This window comes from Girardinichthys multiradiatus, chromosome 2, assembly GCF_021462225.1.
Source record: "Girardinichthys multiradiatus isolate DD_20200921_A chromosome 2, DD_fGirMul_XY1, whole genome shotgun sequence".
NCBI classification, from domain to species: Eukaryota; Metazoa; Chordata; class Actinopteri; order Cyprinodontiformes; family Goodeidae; genus Girardinichthys; species Girardinichthys multiradiatus.
Window position 1 is genome coordinate 42,179,750 of NC_061795.1, and position 22,285 is coordinate 42,202,034.

Here is a 22,285-nt window from a genome sequence, read left to right on the forward strand (position 1 = left end):
TAATAAAGCCTACCCGATGGTGCTCAAACTCCAGAATCACCTTCATTGACTCACTGACTGCTGTATGTGAAGGAAATACTTGTTTTATTACCAAAACTGTGGCAAGATCTCTGTGACATTTTGAATGGAGCTTCCAGCTGCTAATGACAATGTTAAATTGTCTGCATACAGACCTAACCTTCCACTGTCAGTACTTAATGGTAAAGCACCCTCTGAGGGGTTTGATGAGTCTGATTATTATCAGTGTTACGGTGATGGCAGCAGCGTAACATCCCATGCATCTGGTGCTCTGACTGGCTACGAGACTCTAGATGCCCCGCCACACTACGATTTCTACGCAAACACTCAAGTGTGGGGTCGGCGAAGACGCTTCAGGCCATCTCTATACCAACTGCATGGCAATCCTGAGGTAAGGAATCTCTACCCTTTTACAAAGGAAAAATACACATCTAAAATCCTTACATATGTATAACATAATATATTATTTCTGCCAGCTTGTTGACTCATAGTACACTGGTTATATTCCAGGTTGTTTTAAGAGGCAAGTTCTAGTTATGTTTAATTCAATTACTACTTTAAAAAAAACTTACTTTAAAAAGTAGAGTATGGCCGTTGTCTTATCCTATCATGCTGCATCAGTTTACTAGATTTTCTTTCTAAAATATACATTCCTATAACTCTAATTATCAGTGCAACTGACTTAACAAAGCTTTGTTTGACTAGGATGACTCCAAACCTCCCATGTATGAGGAGATGGAGGGAGATACGTCTGAGGAAGACGAGGAGGAGCAAAAAGAGCCGCCACCTGAACCTACTCGCTTTGGCTGGGTACAGGGGGTGATGGTAGGTACAGTTATGATGGAAAAAAATAATAAAAAGGTGTGTATCTGCAATGTTTCAATGGGAATAAGACGTTTGAGCAAATTCTATCAGATTTTAAACGAGCAGGAATGCAACAAAAAATTTGAGCCCTCCAAAGCATAAATTACTTCTGGAATCATTAGAAAACAACAAATAACAAAGACAAATTAAGTTGACAGTTTTTACTGTTACACTTTTTTTTTTTACTTTGGTTTCCATCACTCACATCCTATGTCAACATCAGTTCAAACAACAACCACAATGTGTAAAAACAAATAAGGACAAGGCGCAGCATCTACAACTGTGCGTGTCTTTTTTTTCAATGTATATACAAGATGGAAAGCATGTTGTGACAGTGCAAATATGCTTATTTGTTTTCAGAAGAATAGGTAACTACTCTGGCTGTAAGCTTTGCATTGTGTTTATCAGAGAGACAGCCTGGGGCTAGAAACTGGCTATGTGGCAAATGGTTTTTGCCATTAGCGCTCTGTAGTGCTCCCCTGATGGTAAAAGTCTAAACAGTTTGTGTCCAGGATGTGTAGACCACTAACATCTGCAGATATGTTAGCTGCCCTTTTCCTAACCCTAGACCTGTAAATGGATGGAAGGTAAGCCCACATGATCCTCTCTGTAGATCTAATTGTTTGTTGCAGTTTGCACCTGTCCTGCTTTGTAGATGAGCCAAAGCACACAGTGACCGATGAACATAAAACAGACTGAATAATGGCAGTGCCGAAGATGACCAGCAGCTCCTGCAGGAGGTTTTACTTCTTGAGTGGCCATAGGGAGCACAGTCTTTGCTGGGCCTTCTTCCGAACAGTGTTTTTATTTTTTTTCTGAACATCTGATCCACAGTCGACAATGTTGTTGAGGATGGTGAGGGGAGGCAATTTAGGGGATATTCTCTGGAGATCCACCGTCATCTCCACTGTCTTTAACGGGTTTAGTTCCAGGTGATTCTAAGCACCCCAGTGGACCAGCCGATCCACCTCCTGTCTGTATGCAGACTCGTCACTGTCAAATTTAAAGTTATTTAAAACACTATAGGGTGTACAAAACATCATATTTCATTATATGCAGATGACACATTAGTATATATGTTGGACGTTCGGTCATCTATACCTCCAAATTAAAGGTTATTGGTATTTTTGGCAAGCTTTAGGGCTTTAAAATCAGCCTTAAATTTCCTAAATTCCAACACGGGTACCCAAGATAGAAGAGGGTTAGGGGGTCCCGAATTCCAAGCAGTGTCATTGGTTGTTTACAGCACATGAGAAGACTACAAGATTTTCTTTTCTCTAGAGTTTCATTGCTCATTGCGACAAAGAATCATTATTTTATATTTATTGAACACTTTTAGAATAGTGGAAAGGTATCTACTGTAACAAATTGGTTCAAGCACTCTGCGTTATGGCATAATGTGTAATATGTTAACTGGGACTTCTCCTTTCACAAGAGGACGATGGGCACAGAGTACCATTCATGTACTTGACGATTTATATGGAACAGATTCAATACTTATTTTTCAGGATGCTTGCTAAAGAGTCCCTAAATAATCTGTAGTTTATATTTTCAGATTACCCTCATCTCTTAAATACAACAATATCCATTGGGGAAGTAATTTAAAATTACATCCAGTTGTAAAGTTAGTACAAAACTCACATAAAAGAATAGTCTCCTTTTTTATTTGAATATGCTGGGGCATTTAAAATTATTAGATTAGTCTATTAAAGAATGGCAGAAAGACATGGATGACAGATGTGGAAATATATACTGGAATACAACCTGGGCTAATATTGTCAGATCATCAAAAAACCCCAACCATCAATTTATCCATTTCAGTTTATGTCATTGCATGAATTTACCTCCACAGAAAAAGGTTCATGATGAAACAAGCCCGTCACCCAAATTGTACATTCTGCTTATCCACTACTATAGGAACTTTAATGCTCTTATTGTGGAAATGCGCTGAAGTATTCTTTTTTTGGTGCAAGGTAATAAGCACATTGTCAAAACTGACAAAACTTACTCAACAATCCAAAATTTGCTCATCGTAATTTAATATTTAAGTATGTCTTAAGAGGTTTACATTTCTTTTTAACCAATGTCCTGGCTCGAATAATTATGTGTTATCTGGTGGTTATAAAGGTAACAGTGACCTGTTATGATTATTGTTAGGGGAGTTTGGGTGCGGGGTGTTCCCGGGAAACTGTATGATGTAGGAATGTTACGATTTATAGTGTAATGTTTCCCTTTGGTTCCAAAACAATAAAAAAATGTGTTATAAAAATTAAGTTATTTAAAACAAAATGTTTTTATTTAACAGTATCTATAGCCCTATTATGTTTATAACCTATAAAAGCAAAATGTTCCCGCCGAGGGACAGTAAAAGTTAATTATATTATATTTCACAGTAGATTTCTTGTGTACAGAGAAACTACTGTTACATCAGAAGGTCTCTTTACTTGGTATCAAGTGTTTTCTTTTTAAACAAACCCTTTAAAAATTTTCCAGATGGGATTTACAATGTGACTACTTGTAAAATTGCAGCACTCAGTAACTTTATGGTACATACAGTTACATAGTTGTCCAGTTGCTACATCTTAAAGCAGATAAGCAGCAACCCTAATGCAATATCAAAAGGCTGTGTTGAAGATTTGTTACATCTGTCTCTTTCTCCAGTCTACTTAAGGAAGTTTTATGCAGAAATAAAGAATTTAAATGAAACTGCATTTGTCATTGAATTAAAGTGCTATGTATGGCGTGAGTCCTAGGCACGCAGATCTTGTCTTTGAGGGCTGGTGTCCTTCATTTTTTAAACATTTCCCATTTACATTAACAAGTCATTAGCAGGCACCTGCAGAACTTGTTTTTACTTTTGTACTTCTTGAGGTACAAAATGGTCCTATTAAAATAACCTCTACAGTTTAATTAGATTGATATACGACACCTCTGAAGCTAAAATAGTGTTACAAGATGCAATTAACATTAAATGCAAGAAAGTTTCCAATTTGTAACATTTTAATAAGTGTAAAGAATTTTGCTTACCATTTTTTTGTTTTCTGATTATACTGCACGTACTTTGAGTGTCCCTCAGTGTTTCGTTTCTAATTTTTTCAAATGTTTCCCTGAGGCTTTTCTGTTTCTTGTTGGGTTTTTGAATAGTTAATTGGTGGCCTATTGTGACAACCTTTTGCTAAAATACAGACCATTACAATTTTAGGAAAATCACAATGAAGAACATTCATTTATGAATTTCATTTCTGATGCCAGTGGTAATATTAAACTTTTTTCATGAACTCCCTCCTAATAGTTGCAAACATCCTGCTTGTTTGTACACAGATTCGCTGCATGTTAAACATCTGGGGGGTGATCTTGTACCTGAGGCTGTCTTGGATCACAGCTCAGGCTGGCATTGGTATGTCTAAAAAAACATTATTGGCATAAACATTTTCATGTGTTTATTCTGCTGTAGAAAACAAATCATATACCGTTACTAACAAAACAGCTCTACACAAAGCCGAGAACCCAATGTCTGATTTTAAGCATAATTTAATTTAAATAAATCATGGGGATGGCAAAGATAAAATTAAAGGTACAGCAATTGTGTAAGGCAGATAAAAGACTCCCAATAATTAATCAATGTAAGTGAGGGTCCTGAAACACAGAGAATCTCTCGTAGATGTGTTAGATAGCATTGACACCACTTGTCACGATGAAACATTTTGAGTTTATATGCAACTGGATGGCTGTATCAAGAATTGCTTGTGGAAAAGAGTATATCCCACATGTTGAGAAACTGCAAAATGCAACCAATCATAATGCAAACCCACAACTCCATCAAGTGCTGGCAATGCTATCAAACACATCTAAAAGGCATTTTTTTGTGTACTAGGACCCTTAAATATTGTTTTGAATGACTGTTGCATGCTCCCGCCGTTGTTTGTACCACCATTGTCTAGTCCAGATGTGCCTGTTCCTTGCAAATCAAATAATTAACATTACTGACCTGCATGTGTACCAAATTGTATTCAAATTGGACCCAGTTTAACAGTATTTGTCAGTGGGTGCATTGAAACTTTGCTCAGACTGCTTCCTACTCCTGACAGGGCTGACCTGGCTTATCATTTTGATATCATCTACTATCACTGGGATCACTGGTCTCTCAACCTCAGCCATAGCCACCAATGGAAAAGTCAAAGGAGGTGTGTTGAATCTCTTACTTAAAGAACAACCTGTTTGAACAAAATGCCCCAAACTAATAACCAGCTCAAATTGTTTCCCCTCATATCCCCAGGTGGTACATACTTCCTGATAAGTCGCAGCCTCGGCCCAGAGCTAGGTGGTTCTATTGGTTTGATCTTTGCCTTTGCCAATGCTGTAGCTGTGGCAATGCACACTGTTGGCTTTGCTGAGACAGTCACAGACCTCATGCGGGTAAGAAGGAAATGCCATATGCACGTGCGAATCAGTTTTTACAGTGACGCGATAAAGTAAACAGAATGTTTGTATGTACCGCTTCTTCAGGAACATGGAGCTGTCATGGTGGACAGAACCAATGACATCCGTATCATTGGGATCCTCACCATAACATGTCTGCTGGCAATTTCGATGGCTGGCATGGAGTGGGAATCAAAGGTCAGATCAATATAAAGCACGTGGTTGTCATTGTGCTTTAAACAAATGGGTGGGAATTAAAAAATTTTAAGGTATTTACTAGGACTCTGTAGTGTATACTAGTAGTGATTCTGCTACTAGCACAATACATTATGCCACATTCCAAGCTGTAAAATCAAAATTCAAAGTCACAAAAAAAAAGATTATTGTTCTAATTTGTGACAAATAAAGGGCTCATTAATTGGTAGAAATGTGGAAGCATGAGGTTTGACTACAGAACATTCTGGGTCTGGATACATAAGGAAAAAGAAAAAAGTCTGAACAAAATTATAGCCTAATTCCAGACTTTTTTCCCTATTTCATTATTTAAACAATAACAATATCCTTTGTCCATCCCTCCATCCAGCTTCTGGTTTTTGCATGTTCCATTATTAAAAGTTGACCCCTATTGAAATATCTCCTATAAATTTAAATGTATTTACTGCATTTGTTTTAAACACTCCCTTCTAGAAAAATACCATATATTTCACATGTAACCACATGTAAAATTTACATGGCATACTAGAAATTCCACATGTGAAAATATGTGAGTCATATGAAAAAGCACATCTATCCATGTGGATTTGGATCATGTTTATCTATGTGTTATGTGTGTGTGTGTGTCCCCTATCATTCACATATGATAGGATGGGATGCATATGTGGTCACATGTTAATCTAATTTCTTTATAGCCTATTGCAGAACATGATTCAACACTAAATGACAACATAAACTTGTACAAATTTGTAGTTATGAATGCTGTAAATGCTTAGTTTTTATTTGTAACTACTGGTTTCCATTGTATTCCCCAGTAGGCTGCCTGTTTGAAGACAAAATCAGAGATTACATAAACAGAAGGTCTGAACTAATTTAGCAAAATTAGCACAAAGCAATAAGCACCGTTTTGTTCAACATGCTCGTCAAAAACTACATCATTTAACAGATTAGTTGACTCCAGAACAGATAATCTGTTCAACTCTTGAAAGTCAACAATTTATGTGTGCAATAAAAGACATTTACTGAGTTGCAGCACAGAACAGATGAGCTTCTGTTAGCATTTCAACATGGTTGACTCCCCCTTTGTTTGCCCACAAGTTATGCCACCAACACAACATGCACCTTTTAGCAGCTGGAGTTGGAATAGCGCTGCAAGAACACCTTAAATAACGCTTCAGAACTTGTCGCTAAAAGATAGGAACAGAAAAAAATTATGTTTGGGTGCCTGTTTTCCTTCTTTTTGCTTAATCAGTTGTTTCATTTATTCAAAACATTTTTGTCACCCCTCTAGATTTATTTCAGTTCTTCACTGAACACATAGACAATGATGACAATAGGACAGATTCATACGTCAATGTGGGATTGCATTTCATTCAGTCCGTCAGTCAGTCAGTCATTTGCATATTTCATCCAACCAATAAAAGAAAAGTGTTTTTAATACAAAAAACGTCAATCTTCAAATAATCATGTACAGTTATGCACTCAATACTTGGTCGGGAATCCTTTTGCAGAAATGATTGCTTCGATGCGGCGTGGCATGGAGGCAATCAGCCTGTGGCACTGCTGAGGTCTTATGGAGGCCCAGGATGCTTCGATAGCGGCCTTTAGCTCATCCAGAGTGTTGGGTCTTGAGTCTCTCAACGTTCTCTTCACAATATCCCACAGATTCTCTATGGGGTTCAGGTCAGGAGAGTTGGCAGGCCAATTGAGCACAGTGATACCATGGTCAGTAAACCATTTACCAGTGGTTTTGGCACTGTGAGCAGGTGCCAGGTCGTGCTGAAAAATGAAATCTTCATCTCCATAAAGCTTTTCAGCAGATGGAAGCATGAAGTGCTCCAAAATCTCCTGATAGCTAGCTGCATTGACCCTGCCCTTGATAAAACACAGTGGACCAACACCAGCAGCTGACACGGCACCCCAGACCATCACTGACTGTGGGTACTTGACACTGGACTTCTGGCATTTTGGCATTTCCTTCTCCCCAATCTTCCTCCAGACTCTGGCACCTTGATTTCCGAATGACATGCAGAATTTGCTTTCATCCGAAAAAAGTACTTTGGACCACTGAGCAACAGTCCAGTGCTGCTTCTCTGTAGCCCAGGTCTGGGGAATGCGGCACCTGTAGCCCATTTCCTGCACACGCCTGTGCACGGTGGCTCTGGATGTTTCTACTCCAGACTCAGTCCACTGTTTCCGCAGGTCCCCCAAGTTCCGGAATCAGCCCTTCTCCACAATCTTCCTCAGGGTCCGGTCACCTCTTCTCGTTGTGCAGTGTTTTCTGCCACACTTTTTCCTTCCCACAGACTTCCCACTGAGGTGCCTTGATACAGCACTCTGGGAACAGCCTATTCGTTCAGACATTTCTTTCTGTGTCTTACCCTCTTGCTTGAGGGTGTCAATAGTGGCCTTCTGGACAGCAGTCAGGTCGGCAGTCTTACCCATGATTGGGGTTTTGAGTGATGAACCAGGCTGGGAGTTTTAAAGGCCTCAGGAATCTTTTGCAGGTGTTTAGAGTTAACTCGTTGATTCAGATGATTAGGTTCATAGCTCGTTTAGAGACCCTTTTAATGATATGCTAATTTTGTGAGATAGGAATTTTGGGTTTTCATGAGCTGTATGCCAAAATCATCCGTATTAAGACAATAAAAGACCTGAAATATTTCAGTTAGTGTGCAATGAATCTAAAATATATGAATGTTAAATTTTCATCATGACATTATGGAAAATAATGAACTTTATCACAATATGCTAATTGTTTGAGAAGGACCTGTAGTGCTGTTTATGGCCACTTGAGATGTTGTTCGGAACATCTCATCAAGGGCTTGAGACTTTACTTGGACTTGGGAAAACTACTTTTTAACACCTCTGACATAAAAACTCTTGGTCACACTTTAAAGCAGCTTGCCATTGCAAGAAGTGAGAAAGGGTGGAAGTTTAAAACCACCATGTATCATATTTCAATTTAGTGGTGGACCAGAGGTGCAGGATGAGCAAAGACAGTTGATGAGATAATCACTCTTTTAATAAGGAGAGCCAACTTACAAATGCCGGTGCAGGCTTAACAGGAGATTCAGGTAACAAAGTTCATGAATAAACAGTCCTGGTTTCTGGGTCGCAGCGTAACTATAACAGACAGACTAAATAGACTAACGACACCACGTGGAACAAAGGACAAAGACGAGCTTAAATACAGACGAAGGTGGACATGAACAATAGGGCAGGTAATCAGGGAAAACAGACACAGGTGTGCTGGAAGACAGAGGGGCAGGTGAACCAGATAGGGATAAACAAGAACATGAGGAGCCTGACAAGACAAACAGTAAACAAACCAAAGGAACCAGAACACAGGAAGATAACAGATGTAGGAACACAACTAACACAGTAAAAGGAACAGAACCTAGAAGATAAAACACCAGAAACGAGGACTCAAGACTTAACCATACTTAGAACAGAAAAACACCTGGCTAAACGTAAACAAATACCAACCAAAAACACACACTGTGACACCATGAGCTATTTCTCTAAAAGTCACTGTGTTATTTATGATCCCTTTTTTGTTTTTTGTTTTTTTGCTTTTAGGGAACCAGTTTGAACAATAATTCCTGTAGTTAGTTGTAGTCATTGTAGATGTTTCTGGGGATGTCGTTTCATCAGCATTATTAGGTGCTACATTAAAGGTTATTTTGTGAATAAATTTAAAACATGTCCATATCATGTAAACTATGTCTTTTTGCACACTTGAGCTGCAAATAGTCCTTTGCTTAAAAAGCAATAAATAATTTCTTTCGGAATGTTGTAATAAGCCAGTTTTATTCAATAAATGTTCTTGAGCAATATTCCCTTAAAATGTCATTGCAGACTTACAGTACTTTGTAATGTGCCTTCCACAGGCCCAGATTTTGTTTTTCTTTGTCATCATGGTGTCATTTGTCAGTTACATTGTTGGAACCATTATACCTGCTTCAGTGGAGAAACAAGCCAAAGGATTCTTTAGCTACCGAGGTAACTATTTTTTTAAACCCACTTATGTTTATTGGATCTAAGTTCTAGCTTAGTTTTGGATGCCCATGCACTGTTTTACATGTTTTACAAAAGAAACTTTCTGATTATCAAAAAACAAAAGATCAATTTAAGCACCTCTGAAAGCAGGTTAACAACATATAAAATACTTTTATTGAAAAGACTAATCTAAATTGTTAATAAGAGTCTCTCCTTGTCCCAGTTATCCTGTAACATTACTATTTCACCTTCAACAGCTGCCATTTTTGCTGCCAATTTTGTACCCGACTGGCGGGGCCCAGAAGGCAGTTTTTTTGGCATGTTCTCTATTTTCTTCCCATCTGCTACGGGTATCCTGGCTGGAGCAAACATCTCTGGAGATCTAAAAGTATGTTAGTGTATTTGTCTCTCCTCTTTCTTTTATTTCGGCAGTGCATTGGGGAAAAATGTCTGCCTCCCAGATACACATATGTAAGTTATTATTGACATGTGGTTGGCAGTCTGAAAAGTTAAAAACAGTTTACTTTTTATATCCCTTGTGTCTTCCATCCCAGAATCCAACAATAGCTATTCCTCGAGGGACACTAATGGCGATATTCTGGACTACCTTTTCCTACCTCATCATCTCTGCCACCGTCGGTAAAGCTCATGCTGCAAATATGCATACAATTATACTTTCCCACTGTTCACTAAAACCTTTCACTGTGCATTTAAAATAAAGTGACTAATCACAGCAAAAAACTGTATCTATAGCAAGTAAAACCCAAGTTTATTTTGTGACATCTATACTAAGATGGATGGATGGATGGATGGATGGATGGATGGATGAAAAGATGGATGGATGAAAAGATGGATGGATGAAAAGATGGATGGATGAAAAGATGGATGGATGAAAAGATGGATGGATGAAAAGATAGATTCAACAGATCAGGAATATATAAAAACTATAAAAAGGATGGGTTGATGCTTTCTACATTTAAAAATACACCACCAGCCAGAGCAATGTATCTATTTTCTGTTTTTTTCCTTTTTAAGGATTTATTAATAGTTGTAAAACCTGGAATTTCTCCTTTCTGTGTTAACGTTTATCCAGCATCCTGTGTGATTAGGGATGCCTCCGGCTCAATTAACGACACATTATCAGCAGCTGAGTCCTGCGATGGTGTATCATGTCAGTATGGATGGGACTTCTCAGAGTGTATTAACAATAAAACCTGCACGTTTGGCATCAGCAACTACTATCAGGTCAGTACTAACCCAAACAGTCATGGCCTTTTACACTTTCCCTAAATTCCATGAGTGCTTCTTAGTATTGTTTTGTGTTGACATTACTTAAATAGAATAGAAAAGGAAAGCAATATGCATGTCTAAGAAATATCAGATATTAGATACATGAAAGGAGATAGACCGGAAATGAGAAGATCTAGCGCAGGGCAGCGGTATGGTGGCGTAAAATACCCCTGTCAATGTATTGTATATTTATGCAGGAAGACCATATGGTGAAGATGTAACTGTAACATAGTCGGTTCTGGTATCTAATTTTAATCAAATACTATAATTAAACTATTGGTTGCAACAGGTTAAGATGATTAGTAAAAAAAGGTGTTCTAATTTACTTTTTATAAACCATGTACAGTACGTTATTCTTTCATCCAACATTTTGGTAAAGAGAAGAGCGCTTAATAAATGAAACCCTTTCTGTGTTTAGACACTAAGCATGGTGTCAGCCTTCGCCCCTCTGATCACTGCTGGTATATTTGGAGCAACTCTGTCCTCAGCTTTGGCATGCCTGGTATCTGCTCCCAAAGTCTTTCAGGTGCAAACACATTTTCTCAAACGCCAGTACACCTGAAGCAGATGTGAATATTTTGTTTGGTGTTCTTTACCATATTCTGTGTTACAGTGTCTCTGTAAGGACCATCTTTACCCTCTCATTGGCTTCTTTGGCAAAGGTTATGGTAAAAACCATGAACCTCTCAGAGCCTACCTACTGACATACATCATAGCCTCCTGTTTTATTATTATTGGTGAGTCATCAAGGTAAATGTGTACTGTAATTTCTGACCAGATCTTACAGCATGTTCAGTACGATGTGTTAACATTTAGCAACTTTTTAGTGATCTTACTTTATGGAACATATATTTTAGGACCTCATAATAAAATCCTGAAGTTTATTACAAAGGAATAAGCAAAACAGCAATGATAGCTAAAATATATTTGGTTTCAAATAAAGTTTAAGTTCTTAGTAACTGAAGTAACTGAAAGGATTTTTTCATTTTATGTTAATATATTTAGCATGTTTATTATCATTGATAGTGATTATCATTTCATCAAATTTATGATGCAGATGCCTCAAGTATTTGCTGTTCTCTAATCTAATTTAATTCTTTCTGTAGCACCGCCTTAAAAGTATTTACAAGTTGGGAGAGTTTCATTGTAAAAAAAAAGAAACAGGAAACCCATTTTTGTCCCACGATAAAGAGAAACTCATGACAGACAGCATTATTTTCTCTTTCCTATCTGTCACCAGCCGAGTTGAACGCCATCGCTCCGATTATCTCCAATTTCTACCTCTGCTCCTACGCTTTGATCAATTTCAGCTGCTTCCATGCTTCGATCACCAATTCACCAGGTAGGTCAGAATGTATTTGCACTATTAGATTTTATTTGTTTTTAATTTTTTCATATCATCAAAAAATTATTTACATTAGATTTAGGTAACCTTAAATACAAAATGGGGTTTTGAAATAATGATTTAGGTTATTAAGGGAAAATAAGCTATTAAAGCCACCTGGCCCTCTGTGAAAATATAATGAGATAAAATATATGAGCCCTCTCTTGTTCAATAGGGAGTAAATTGTAAGTGACTAATTTTCTTTCTTCGTTTTCACCAGCCATAATCGGGTCTTGCTTAAATAATATTAACAATAATTAATTAAATAGAACCTATCTGGCAACCAGAAGTGGGCTAAAAGATCTCAAAAAGCAATATATGATGACCCAATCTAATAACATTCAAGAACAGATGAGAAACAAAATTCTTTACATCTAAAAGTCTGGAAAAAACTACAAAGCCATTTCTAGGGCTCTAGGTCTTCACTGAACCACAGTGAGAGTTATTATTATATTACATTATCTATAAATGACAAAAACATGGAACGGAGGAACTTTTAAAAGAGCATAATGACAACTCATCTATGAAGTCATGGAACCCATAACAGCATCTACGGTTCTTCAGGCATTTGTTAAGGTCAATAACTACTGACCTAAAAAACAAATTGCCTGTCTCATATTTCACAAAAACATTTTGATGATACCCAAGTCCTTTGGCAAAATATTCTATGGACCAACAAGACATTCTCCCATTGATTGAAGTTTGTGTGTTGGGTTAACATCTATGTACATTTTCAGGTTGGCGTCCGTCCTTCAGATTCTACAGTAAGTGGCTGTCGCTGATGTGTTCTGTGGTCTGTGTGGTGATCATGTTCCTGCTGACCTGGTGGGCGGCTCTTATTGCAATTGGTGTTGTCATATTCTTCTTGGGATATACACTGTACAAAAAGCCAGGTAACCTGAACCACTGCCCCCCAAAAATAAACTCACGTAAAAAGTGTATCATAGTGCCATGTTGGGGTTTCATTCATATTCTTTGCACGGTTTAGATGTGAACTGGGGCTCATCGGTGCAAGCAAGCTCTTACAATATGGCTTTGAATCATTGTGTGGGCCTAAACCTTGTGGAGGACCATGTCAAAAACTACAGGTTAGTAGTATATTTAGGTTTGGCAGCATTAACCTAAAATAAAATCTAGAAGTTTAAGTTGTTTTTATGTTTTTATATCATAAGAGTGCTGCTTGAAACAATAATTAATTTAGTTAATGATTTTGAGGTTAACTGATTTAATTTTTAAATTAATTTGCCAAGCACAGATGTCTCCATCCTACTTGTAGTTAGAACCTGGTATTAACAAAATTTCAGTATAACTTAACACAAGTTTCTTTGCAAGCTAAGCCAGTGTTGGAAAACGAGGGCTTCTATTTGTAGGCATCCCTGGTAAAGATCAGTAAAAAGCCTTAAAATAAATTCTTCTTATATTCTAGTTTCATGATATTTTTTCATTAGAAAGTGATATTTTTTAATTAAATAAGTGGCACAATTGTCAGTAAATGTTTAAAATAAATGTAACAGGACAATTTCTTTCATTTATACTTAATCTTTAAAGGTTTTTAGGAACTTCTGATTAGTAATCTGTTCCTTTTTTGTTTTCTAGAGGTATAAATATGATGTTACATAGAGTCCCATTACTTTAAGTTACAGGCCAGTAGGCTGGACAATTATCTTGCTACCAAACACACTGAGGATGATAGCTAAGAAAGTAAAAATGATCATAGCTTATTGTTAGAGAACTGCAGAAATGACTGGTATCACGGGGTAATTGGTTGTTTGGGAGTCTTACCAGAAGACGCATTTTCTGACAGAGTTTGCTCAACTCTGCAGGCACTTTAACTGAACCTGGTTACTTTGGTCTGATGAGACTAAGACTTGGCTTTTAGGAAACAAATACTCCATGTGGGTTTGGTGCAAAACAAAGTATGAATGTGCTTTAGGTTCTTTTCCAAAGGAGACGTTGTTTGGAAACCTTGTTTGAGTGCATGATATTATGAACAATTTGAAATACCAAGACATTTTAAATACAAAAAAAATCAAATATAAAATTAATTTCAAAATTACTTCATAGGGACATTAGACATCGGAGGAGCTTCGATTAGCTCCTTTAAAGAGTTGTTATAGAAGGAGAAGGCTTGGTGGCAGAAGCCATTATCTGAAGAAGCCTCTGAGTGAAGTAGTAAGTTGTTAAGTTGTTAAGTTCCTGCTCTTTGCTCTGGGTTTTCCTGAATTATCAGGTTTTTTTAATGAATCACAGGAACTCTGCCAGAAAGCGGAAAATGTTTTGTCACAAGGCCATTCAGCAGGATAGTGATCCAAAGCATACTGCCAAATAAACACAGCAATGGGTATCAGTCCCCACACCTAAACTCATAGGAAAACCTGTGTGGTGAGCTGAAGAGAAGAAAGCACAAGAAAGATCTAGGACTTTAGGATCTAGGATCTAGAAAGATTATTTTAATCAAATGATCGTTCTCTCTGTATGCCCCAGCCTTGTGACATGTTGTAGAAGAAGACTAAGTGCTCTTCTAATAATAAAACAGAGTGGTATATTACCAGCAAGGGTAGGAATAATTTTACTCTTTTATTCGTAATTTATTTGTAAAAAAAAAAGTGAGATTTTATTCCTAGTTTAATAATGTAATAACATTATAGGTTAGAGATTCTTCAATTTTTGCTGTGTAAGATTATGTTGCTGAAAAAAGATTTATTTATTTTAAGAGTTTTTACTTATTTTTACCAAGGGTGCCAACAAATTTTCCACTTTTGGAAGTTTAATACAGCCCAGCCCAGCCCACTTTCTTGTTGCCTGAGGAGCTACGTTATTGGTAAACCTCCTTTAACAGAGCTTTCAGATGTTTACATAAGGCTGCTATAAATATTAATTGAAATTTTGGTTGTATCTGATGAAGATTTGGCCAACTTTTCAGAATTTGATATTAAGTAAGAACACTTTATCCAATTGGGCTGCATGGTGGCGCAGTTGCCTTGCAGCAAGAAGGTCCTGGGTTCGATTCCCGTCCGGGGTTCTTTCTGCATGGAGTTTGCATGTTCTCCCCGTGCATGCGTGGGTTCTCACCGGGTACTCTGGCTTCCTCCCACAGTCCAAAGACATGCCTGTTAGGTTAATTGGTCTCTCTAAATTGCCCTTAGGTGTATGAATGAGTGTGTGCATGGTTGTTTGTGTGTTGCCCTGCGATGGACTGGCGATCTGTCCAGGGCGTACCCTGCCTCTTGCCCATAGACTGCTGGAGATAGGCACCAGCTTCCCCACGACCCACTATGGAATAAGCGGTAGAAAATGACTGACTGACTTTATTCAATTTAAATTTCAGCTTGAATTATGAAATATGGATAAAAGAAATAGAAAAATCACTCCAAACAAGCTCAGATCATGTTTTTCAATTTGCATGACATGACAATGTAGATGGCAACATTTTCTAAAATTCTTGCAAGAATGAGTCCCTAAAGTTGTTTATTTATTTTGGAAAACGTTACAAAAACTTTCATTTAAGTAAATGCTGCATTGTACGATTTTAAGCTGCAGCTTAATTTGCTTCTCCCTTCCCTTAAACTGATCTCTTTTTCCTTGATTAAGATCGGTGGCTGATATGGACAAAGAGGAGGTTTCTTTGTTAGTTTAAGTTGTTTTGCTGCATTCAGATTATATACAGAACTGGTCATAAGTCCATAAAAAGGCATTTTGTTGCAGATATGCTGCCTCAAAGTAATTAGTTAAAGAAGGATTGTTCTGTGTTTTGTTCCTTATTACTAATACTTTATACCATGTTGAAAATAGAAACAGGTTTAAATAAAGAATAATTCACCTGCAGAGTGTCTTTTCCATGTTTTGATGCTGGCTCTGGACTAAACCTGTCTAAATCTGTCTTTGCTTCCTTCAGACCCCAGTGTTTGGTGCTCACAGGTCCTCCCAGCAGTCGTCCAGCTCTCGTGGATCTTGTCAACTGTTTCACAAAGAACCTCAGTCTGATGATGTGTGGAAATGTGGTCACTGTGTGTACAAATTAAAATACCCACATAAAACATTTTTTTCATGCTGCAAAAATAGTACATGCTAATGTTCTTAGTGTTTAGCTCTGCAATTAAAAAAATTACTACCTGTCTTCCCCTATTTTCAGGATGGTTCTTCCCCATCCGTTTTAGAGACGGCAAGCAGCAACAGTCATGTCTCCTGGTTGAACCAAAGGAAGATACGGTCATTTTACAGGGGAGTTGTGGCTTCAGACCTACGTTGTGGAGTTAACATGCTACTTCAGGTCAGAAAGAGCTCAGTAAACTCCCTAACATCTAAAACATGTTTTAAAAGAAGTACATGTAGTCCTGTCTCCAATGAAATATGTCCTTTTATTCACCAAAGTGTTGTACTTACAATTTTATTGACTATTTATTTTTTTCTATTATGCTGTCAGTATTCTAACTACAACATGCTTTATTCTTTTTTGTTTTATGTTTTGAAGTGTTCATAATAATCTGCTTCTGAACTATGTTTTTGTTCCTTATAATTCTAAAAAAGCTAGATTGAGAATTACCCACAGTTTTGACCTGCCTGCTGTGAGAATCATTTAGTTAGCCATGATTTACTAATGTGGACGTTTTCTTTCCCTCTGTTCATGTCGCTAACTACTCACCAGGGGGCAGGATTGGGTCGAATCAAGCCAAACGTTATGCTGATGGGTTTTAAGAAAGACTGGCGCTCTGACTCATGTCTGGCTGCAAACAACTACACAGAAATCCTACAGTGAGTAAAATGTGTGAGCACATTTGTCTTTCCAAACAAAGACAAAATGTAGCTTTGTTTCATTCAATGTTATGTGCTCTTCAGTGATGCCTTCGACCTGCAATATGGAGTGTGTGTGCTGAGGATGAGAGAAGGCCTGGAAGTCTCCAATCCATCTCAGTCACACGGTGAGAATATTAATAGAGTAAATTTTAAAGTTTTCAAATTTTAAACAAAATCTTCACTTCTCCAGGTGCTTAAGCCAATCTCACTTTGTTTGGTGTTAATCTTCTTATCACAGTTAATCAAGGTTTTGATGGGGGCCCGGACAGTATCAACACCATCTCTCCTATTTCCCTTATTCAAACAAGCGCACGCTGTATGTACAGTGTACATTACAACAAACAAAGGATGCATTTTTCTGGTCTATCTCCGCTATTTTTAGAATCTGCAATGGTTATTGTTTGCAGCTTCTGTCACTGTTGAGCTTGAGCCACAACCCACCACCGCGTTCCAGAAAAAACAAGGGAAGAAGACCATTGATGTTTACTGGCTGTCTGATGACGGAGGTGGGAATATTATGTCTGTCTCCACCAGTCACCACCTTTACCTCTTACTGCTCTGATTTTTTTTTTTTTTAGCATGTTCCCTCATGGTTTTCTTTCTGCCCTTAGGTCTGACACTGCTGCTACCATACCTGCTCACCCGCAGGAAGCGCTGGGCAAGGTGTAAAGTCCGAGTGTTTGTTGGGGGAGAAACAGACAAAAAGGAGGAGCAGAAAGAGGAGTAAGGGCAGTAATAACTTGTTATAATTTTAACTAAGACCTTTTTTCATTTCTTCTTTATGTCCTTGACTGGAGAAAATTTGGATAAAAAGTTAGACATTTTTTTAAAGAAGAGGTTTTGTATAGATCCTATTTAATGCAACTAAAATACCATGACATTACCAACATAAAAACATTTTATTTTGAGCAAAGCCTTTTCAAACAAGTGCTATAAAATTTGCTTATTGAATGTAAGCTATAGTTTCTGAACTGTCCTATATTATCCACCTACTTCCTATCTTCTTGATTTGGGCCAATCACATTTCAAGGTGTTAACCACGCCCACTTATGGATGCTAAACCCACTTGGGAAGGAACCCTCCTCGGCATTCTGAAGAGACCTGAACTTGCAAAATTAAAACTAAATTAAAAAACTGCTTATAGAGATTGGCAGGAAACTTTTTTACATTATATATTTTCTTTGTCACTAATCAAAGCATGTAAACAACAGGTTTTGACAAAATTAAGGGTGACATAATCACAACACTGACATTTTGGTGTCTCATAAAAACATTAATTGTTTTAGAAAACTCCAGTTTGCTGTGCATTTTGACAAAACACATGTGGAACTTTTTTTGAAAGTTTTTTTCCAGTATAAATTTGTTCACTGTATGTTTATGGCCTTAATTAATTCAAAGCTAAATTGCATGTCTGCACACCAATTACTGAGATAATAACCCAAACCATTGTCTTTATCAAAAACAACATGGCCAGTCTTGTTTAAGTTCATTTTCGCTGTGTAAGATTGTGATCTGATTACTTTAAATATTTATAATAGTTTTAATGCTTTCACATTTTGTTAATATTATTTAATAAATTCATAGTAGAAGAGTCTCTTAATTGTTTTACCATTTTGTGTCTAGGGTTTTGTCTCTCATCAAGAGGTTTCGTCTTGGTTTCCAAGATGTTGAAGTGCTCACTGACATCTACCAAAATCCTCAGCCTGTGAAGTAAGACCGCTTGTTTGTTAGAATGGTGCAAAATAAACATTAATAATATATATTTTATGAAGCCGTACAATCTACAGTGCTCTACAAATCTGTTGGCACTCTTGGTAAATATGTGTGAAAAGCCTTTTGCTGCTGTCTGTCAATCTGGCATGGGTGTTGGGGCCATTTCAAAATATTTCATCGTTTTCTAAATTGACAGTCACTTCAGGATCAGGTGTTCCAGCAAATTTGTCACAAGATCAGACAGATGGAATAGTCAAGAGACATTTTAAAAAATCTAGAAGCTCCATCTCAGCCTCTACCGCTTTTTGCTATATACCCATATAGACCCAATATCAACTTTCAAGCATGATGGAGGATGGGGTAATGATTTGGGCTAGTTTTGTAGTCGCAGGACCTGGGCACCTTGCAGTAATTGAGTTGGCAATCACCGTAAGGTGTTCATATTGTCAACAGAAAGGCTGGAATTGCAGAAGTATTCCATATTGAACTATTCAAGAGTCAAATGTGGGGTCATCTTTTCCATGAGCTGAAGCTTGGCCCTAACTAGGTTACCAACAGGACGATGACCCTAAACACAGCTGCAAATCTGCAGCAGAGTGGCTGAGAAAGAAAAAGAGATCAATGAGTTGTAATAACCTAGTCAAAGTCCAGATCTCAATCTGATTGAAATTCTATAGTGGGACTTGTGCTGAAATAAATGTCTGTAAATCTCATGGAACTGAAGCAAAGCTATGCGACAGAATGGTAAAGTCATACAAAAAGCAACTGCTTCAAATTGATAAAGGTGATACCACAAGCAAAACTTCACGGGTGTACTTTGTTTTTTCCATGACTGTACATCCACCAGGAGGGAAAAAAACACTGACTGATGCAGTCTTTTTTCACATAATCTAATCTGTAACTTGTGCTTTTCTCCAGTGTCCATCATTTCGAGAGCCTAATCCGTCGCTTTAAGCAGGACCCAAACCCCAAACAGGACTCGGACTCTCATCCTGCAGTACAACAGGAAGCACCCTGGATGATCACTCACCAAGATTTAGAGAGGAACATGGCTAAGGTCAGAGAAATTCATATCACTCACATTTTATTTATCCCAATTGTTCCCTCAGTTCTACTTCATTAAAATTAACACTTTGTATGAACTTCAGTCCCTCCGTCAGATCCGTCTGAATGAGGTGCTGCAGGATTACTCCAGAGATGCAGCTCTGATTGTGATGTGAGTACAAAAATTCTTCCTTTTGCAGCTTCTTTCTTGCAAAATAGAGGATGAAACTGTTGGAAACTGAAAAGAAGTCCCATTATGTGTCCTTCACTGTGTCTCCAAACAGCACCATGCCAGTGGGGAGGAGAGGAGTGTGTCCCAGTTCTCTGTACTTGGCATGGCTTGATGTCTTGTCCCGCGATCTTAGACCTCCGGTACTGATGGTCAGAGGAAACCAGGAGAGCGTTCTTACTTTCTACTGCCAATAAAACGTTTCAGTTATTAAATTGTTTCAACAATGAAATTATGAACCACTGCAGGGCCTTAAAATCTTAAAAACATTGGATCTTTAAAAATAATGTCTTTCCAATTGTCAACATCACAATAATGAAGATATTGGTGAAATATCACAAAAAAATGTATCTCATATATTGTTAAAGAGAATTATATTATTTGTTTCCTTTTTATTATTTTTAATACAACAAATTAATTAAATATTAAAATGAATGAGATTTAGAATAAAAAGGCGTGGCATATGGCAATCTACTCTCTGCTCTACTTTTTAACATCCTTTTGAGTTATTCTAAATTAGTTTGGTAGAAATACTAATGATTTGCTTTCCAAACTTAATTGTGTAATGAATTTAAACATAGTAATATAATAATTCTATAAAATGACATTCTAAATTAAGGTCCTTTTCTACCTTAATGCTTAAGTTAATGTGCCTTACCTTTGTAACTTTTTTCACTGCATCAGCCAAAAATTGACACTATATATTATATTTTCTATTACAAAGCCGTGCATGATTGTGACGTAGAAGGAAAATGATACAAGTTTTTTTTTTTTTTACTATTTTTACAAAGAATCTGAGAGAAAAGAAACGTATCTGAAAAGTGTGGAGTGCATTTGTATCCAGCCCCCATTTAATCCAAATCAGAATCCACTACAAATCTACAAGAAGGAACAGAGCAGACTGTACTTCTTGAGGAAGCTTAGGTCCTTTGGTGTTTGCAGCAAGATGCTTCATATCTTCTATAAGTCTGTTGTGGAAAGTGTGATCTCTTCTACCATCATCTGCTGGGGAAGCAGCATCAGAACCAGGAACTTAAAAAAGCTGAACAAGCTGATAAAAAAGGCTGTCTCTGTTCTGGGGACTCCTCTGGAACCTCTGGAGATCATTGTGGAAAGACAGATTCTTCATAAAATGAAGAACATTATGGAGAACCCTGAGCATCCTCTTCATGAGACTGTCCTACAACAACAGAGTGTCTTCAGTCAGAGGCTTCTTCAGATCTGCTGTAAGACAGACCGCTACAGGAGATCCTTCCTGCCCACAGCCATCAGCATCTACAACGGCTCTTTGAAGAAACCTACATAATATGAGCTACAACAACATTTAATTTCCCTTTGGGATTAATAAAGTATTTTTGAATTGAATTGAATTGAATTGAAATAACTGTCCTGAGACCTAACAAGTACAAACCTGTGTGTAATATATAAGTATGATTATAACTGTTCTGTGAAGAGCTCAAATGTTTGTTAGAGAACAATAATCAACAAATATTATCTTGAAGATGTTTAAAGCATGGTTAGAGTATAAAACTGTACCCCAAGCTCTGAACCTCTCACTGAGCACTGTTAAATTGAGAAAAATGTCTCTCTAGATGTGCAAAACTGGTAGAGACATTCCTCAGAAGACTTCCAGCTGTGATATGTTCCATTAAGGAATAATCTGGGGAGCTGAATACAAATACAACCCAAACCTTTTAGGTTTTCATTTGTAATAACATTGAAAACATTGTATCATTTCTTTTTGCTTCAGAATGATGTGCTACTTTGTGCTGGTCTTTCACATCAAATCATAAACATTACACTACAGTATGTGGTTTCAATTTAAATACATGTAAGAAAGTTAAGGGTGACTGAATACTTTTTTAAAGCACTGAATATGTTGATCTTTTGCTGTTCAACTGTGTAACATGATGAAGACTTGTTTTTATATGTAACCTTTCTTAAACTTAAGTTATAGCATTTGTTTTTATTTCTACACTGGTCCTGTAGTTAATTCTGAGTCAGGGTTAGGGGAAATCTACAGTTTTTTTTTTTTTTTATTAAATAGACTTTAATCAATCAAAATCTTTTGTAATTTTCTTTATCATTTTGAAAATATTGTAAAGTACATTATGGGTTTGACAAAGTCTTTTCTTATTTTCTCTCAGATATTAGGTGTGTGTGATTAACCAGCTTGGATTCAGAATGCCTCAGTGTTATTCTGAGGATTTATTCTTTTATCTTTCAAACCACACAAAAAAGGACTTACTTTTTTACCTTGACTGTATTTTGTCTGTCAAGTGACCAGAATAATTTAATCTATCGTCTTCCTTCAT

The 22,285-nt window shown here is 37.2% G+C and overlaps 1 protein-coding gene across 1 annotated transcript; it reads left to right on the plus strand.

Annotated features, from left to right (window-relative positions):
- Positions 1-78: 78 nt before the first annotated feature.
- slc12a3 (solute carrier family 12 member 3) lies at positions 79-20,974 on the plus strand. Its single transcript, XM_047346201.1, has 26 exons — positions 79-409; positions 724-843; positions 4,204-4,279; positions 4,971-5,066; positions 5,159-5,298; positions 5,389-5,499; positions 9,408-9,519; positions 9,774-9,904; positions 10,071-10,155; positions 10,610-10,761; positions 11,225-11,332; positions 11,420-11,543; positions 12,047-12,148; positions 12,928-13,083; positions 13,179-13,278; positions 16,086-16,197; positions 16,323-16,460; positions 16,836-16,942; positions 17,027-17,109; positions 17,223-17,300; positions 17,392-17,490; positions 17,596-17,707; positions 18,608-18,694; positions 19,616-19,754; positions 19,846-19,913; positions 20,026-20,974. Exons 1-26 carry the CDS (start codon positions 125-127, stop codon positions 20,165-20,167), a joined length of 3,063 nt encoding a protein of 1,020 aa, XP_047202157.1. The 5' UTR covers positions 79-124; the 3' UTR covers positions 20,168-20,974.
- Positions 20,975-22,285: the final 1,311 nt, after the last annotated feature.

Coding starts and splice junctions, on each gene's coding strand:
- slc12a3 (XM_047346201.1), top strand. CDS start 125: ATGGAGCTTCCAGCTGCTAATGACAATGTTAAATTGTCTGCATACAGA. Junction 4,280..4,970: donor CACAGCTCAGGCTGGCATTG/GTATGTCTAAAA, acceptor TACTCCTGACAG/GGCTGACCTGGCTTATCATT. Junction 11,333..11,419: donor CTGCTCCCAAAGTCTTTCAG/GTGCAAACACAT, acceptor TCTGTGTTACAG/TGTCTCTGTAAGGACCATCT.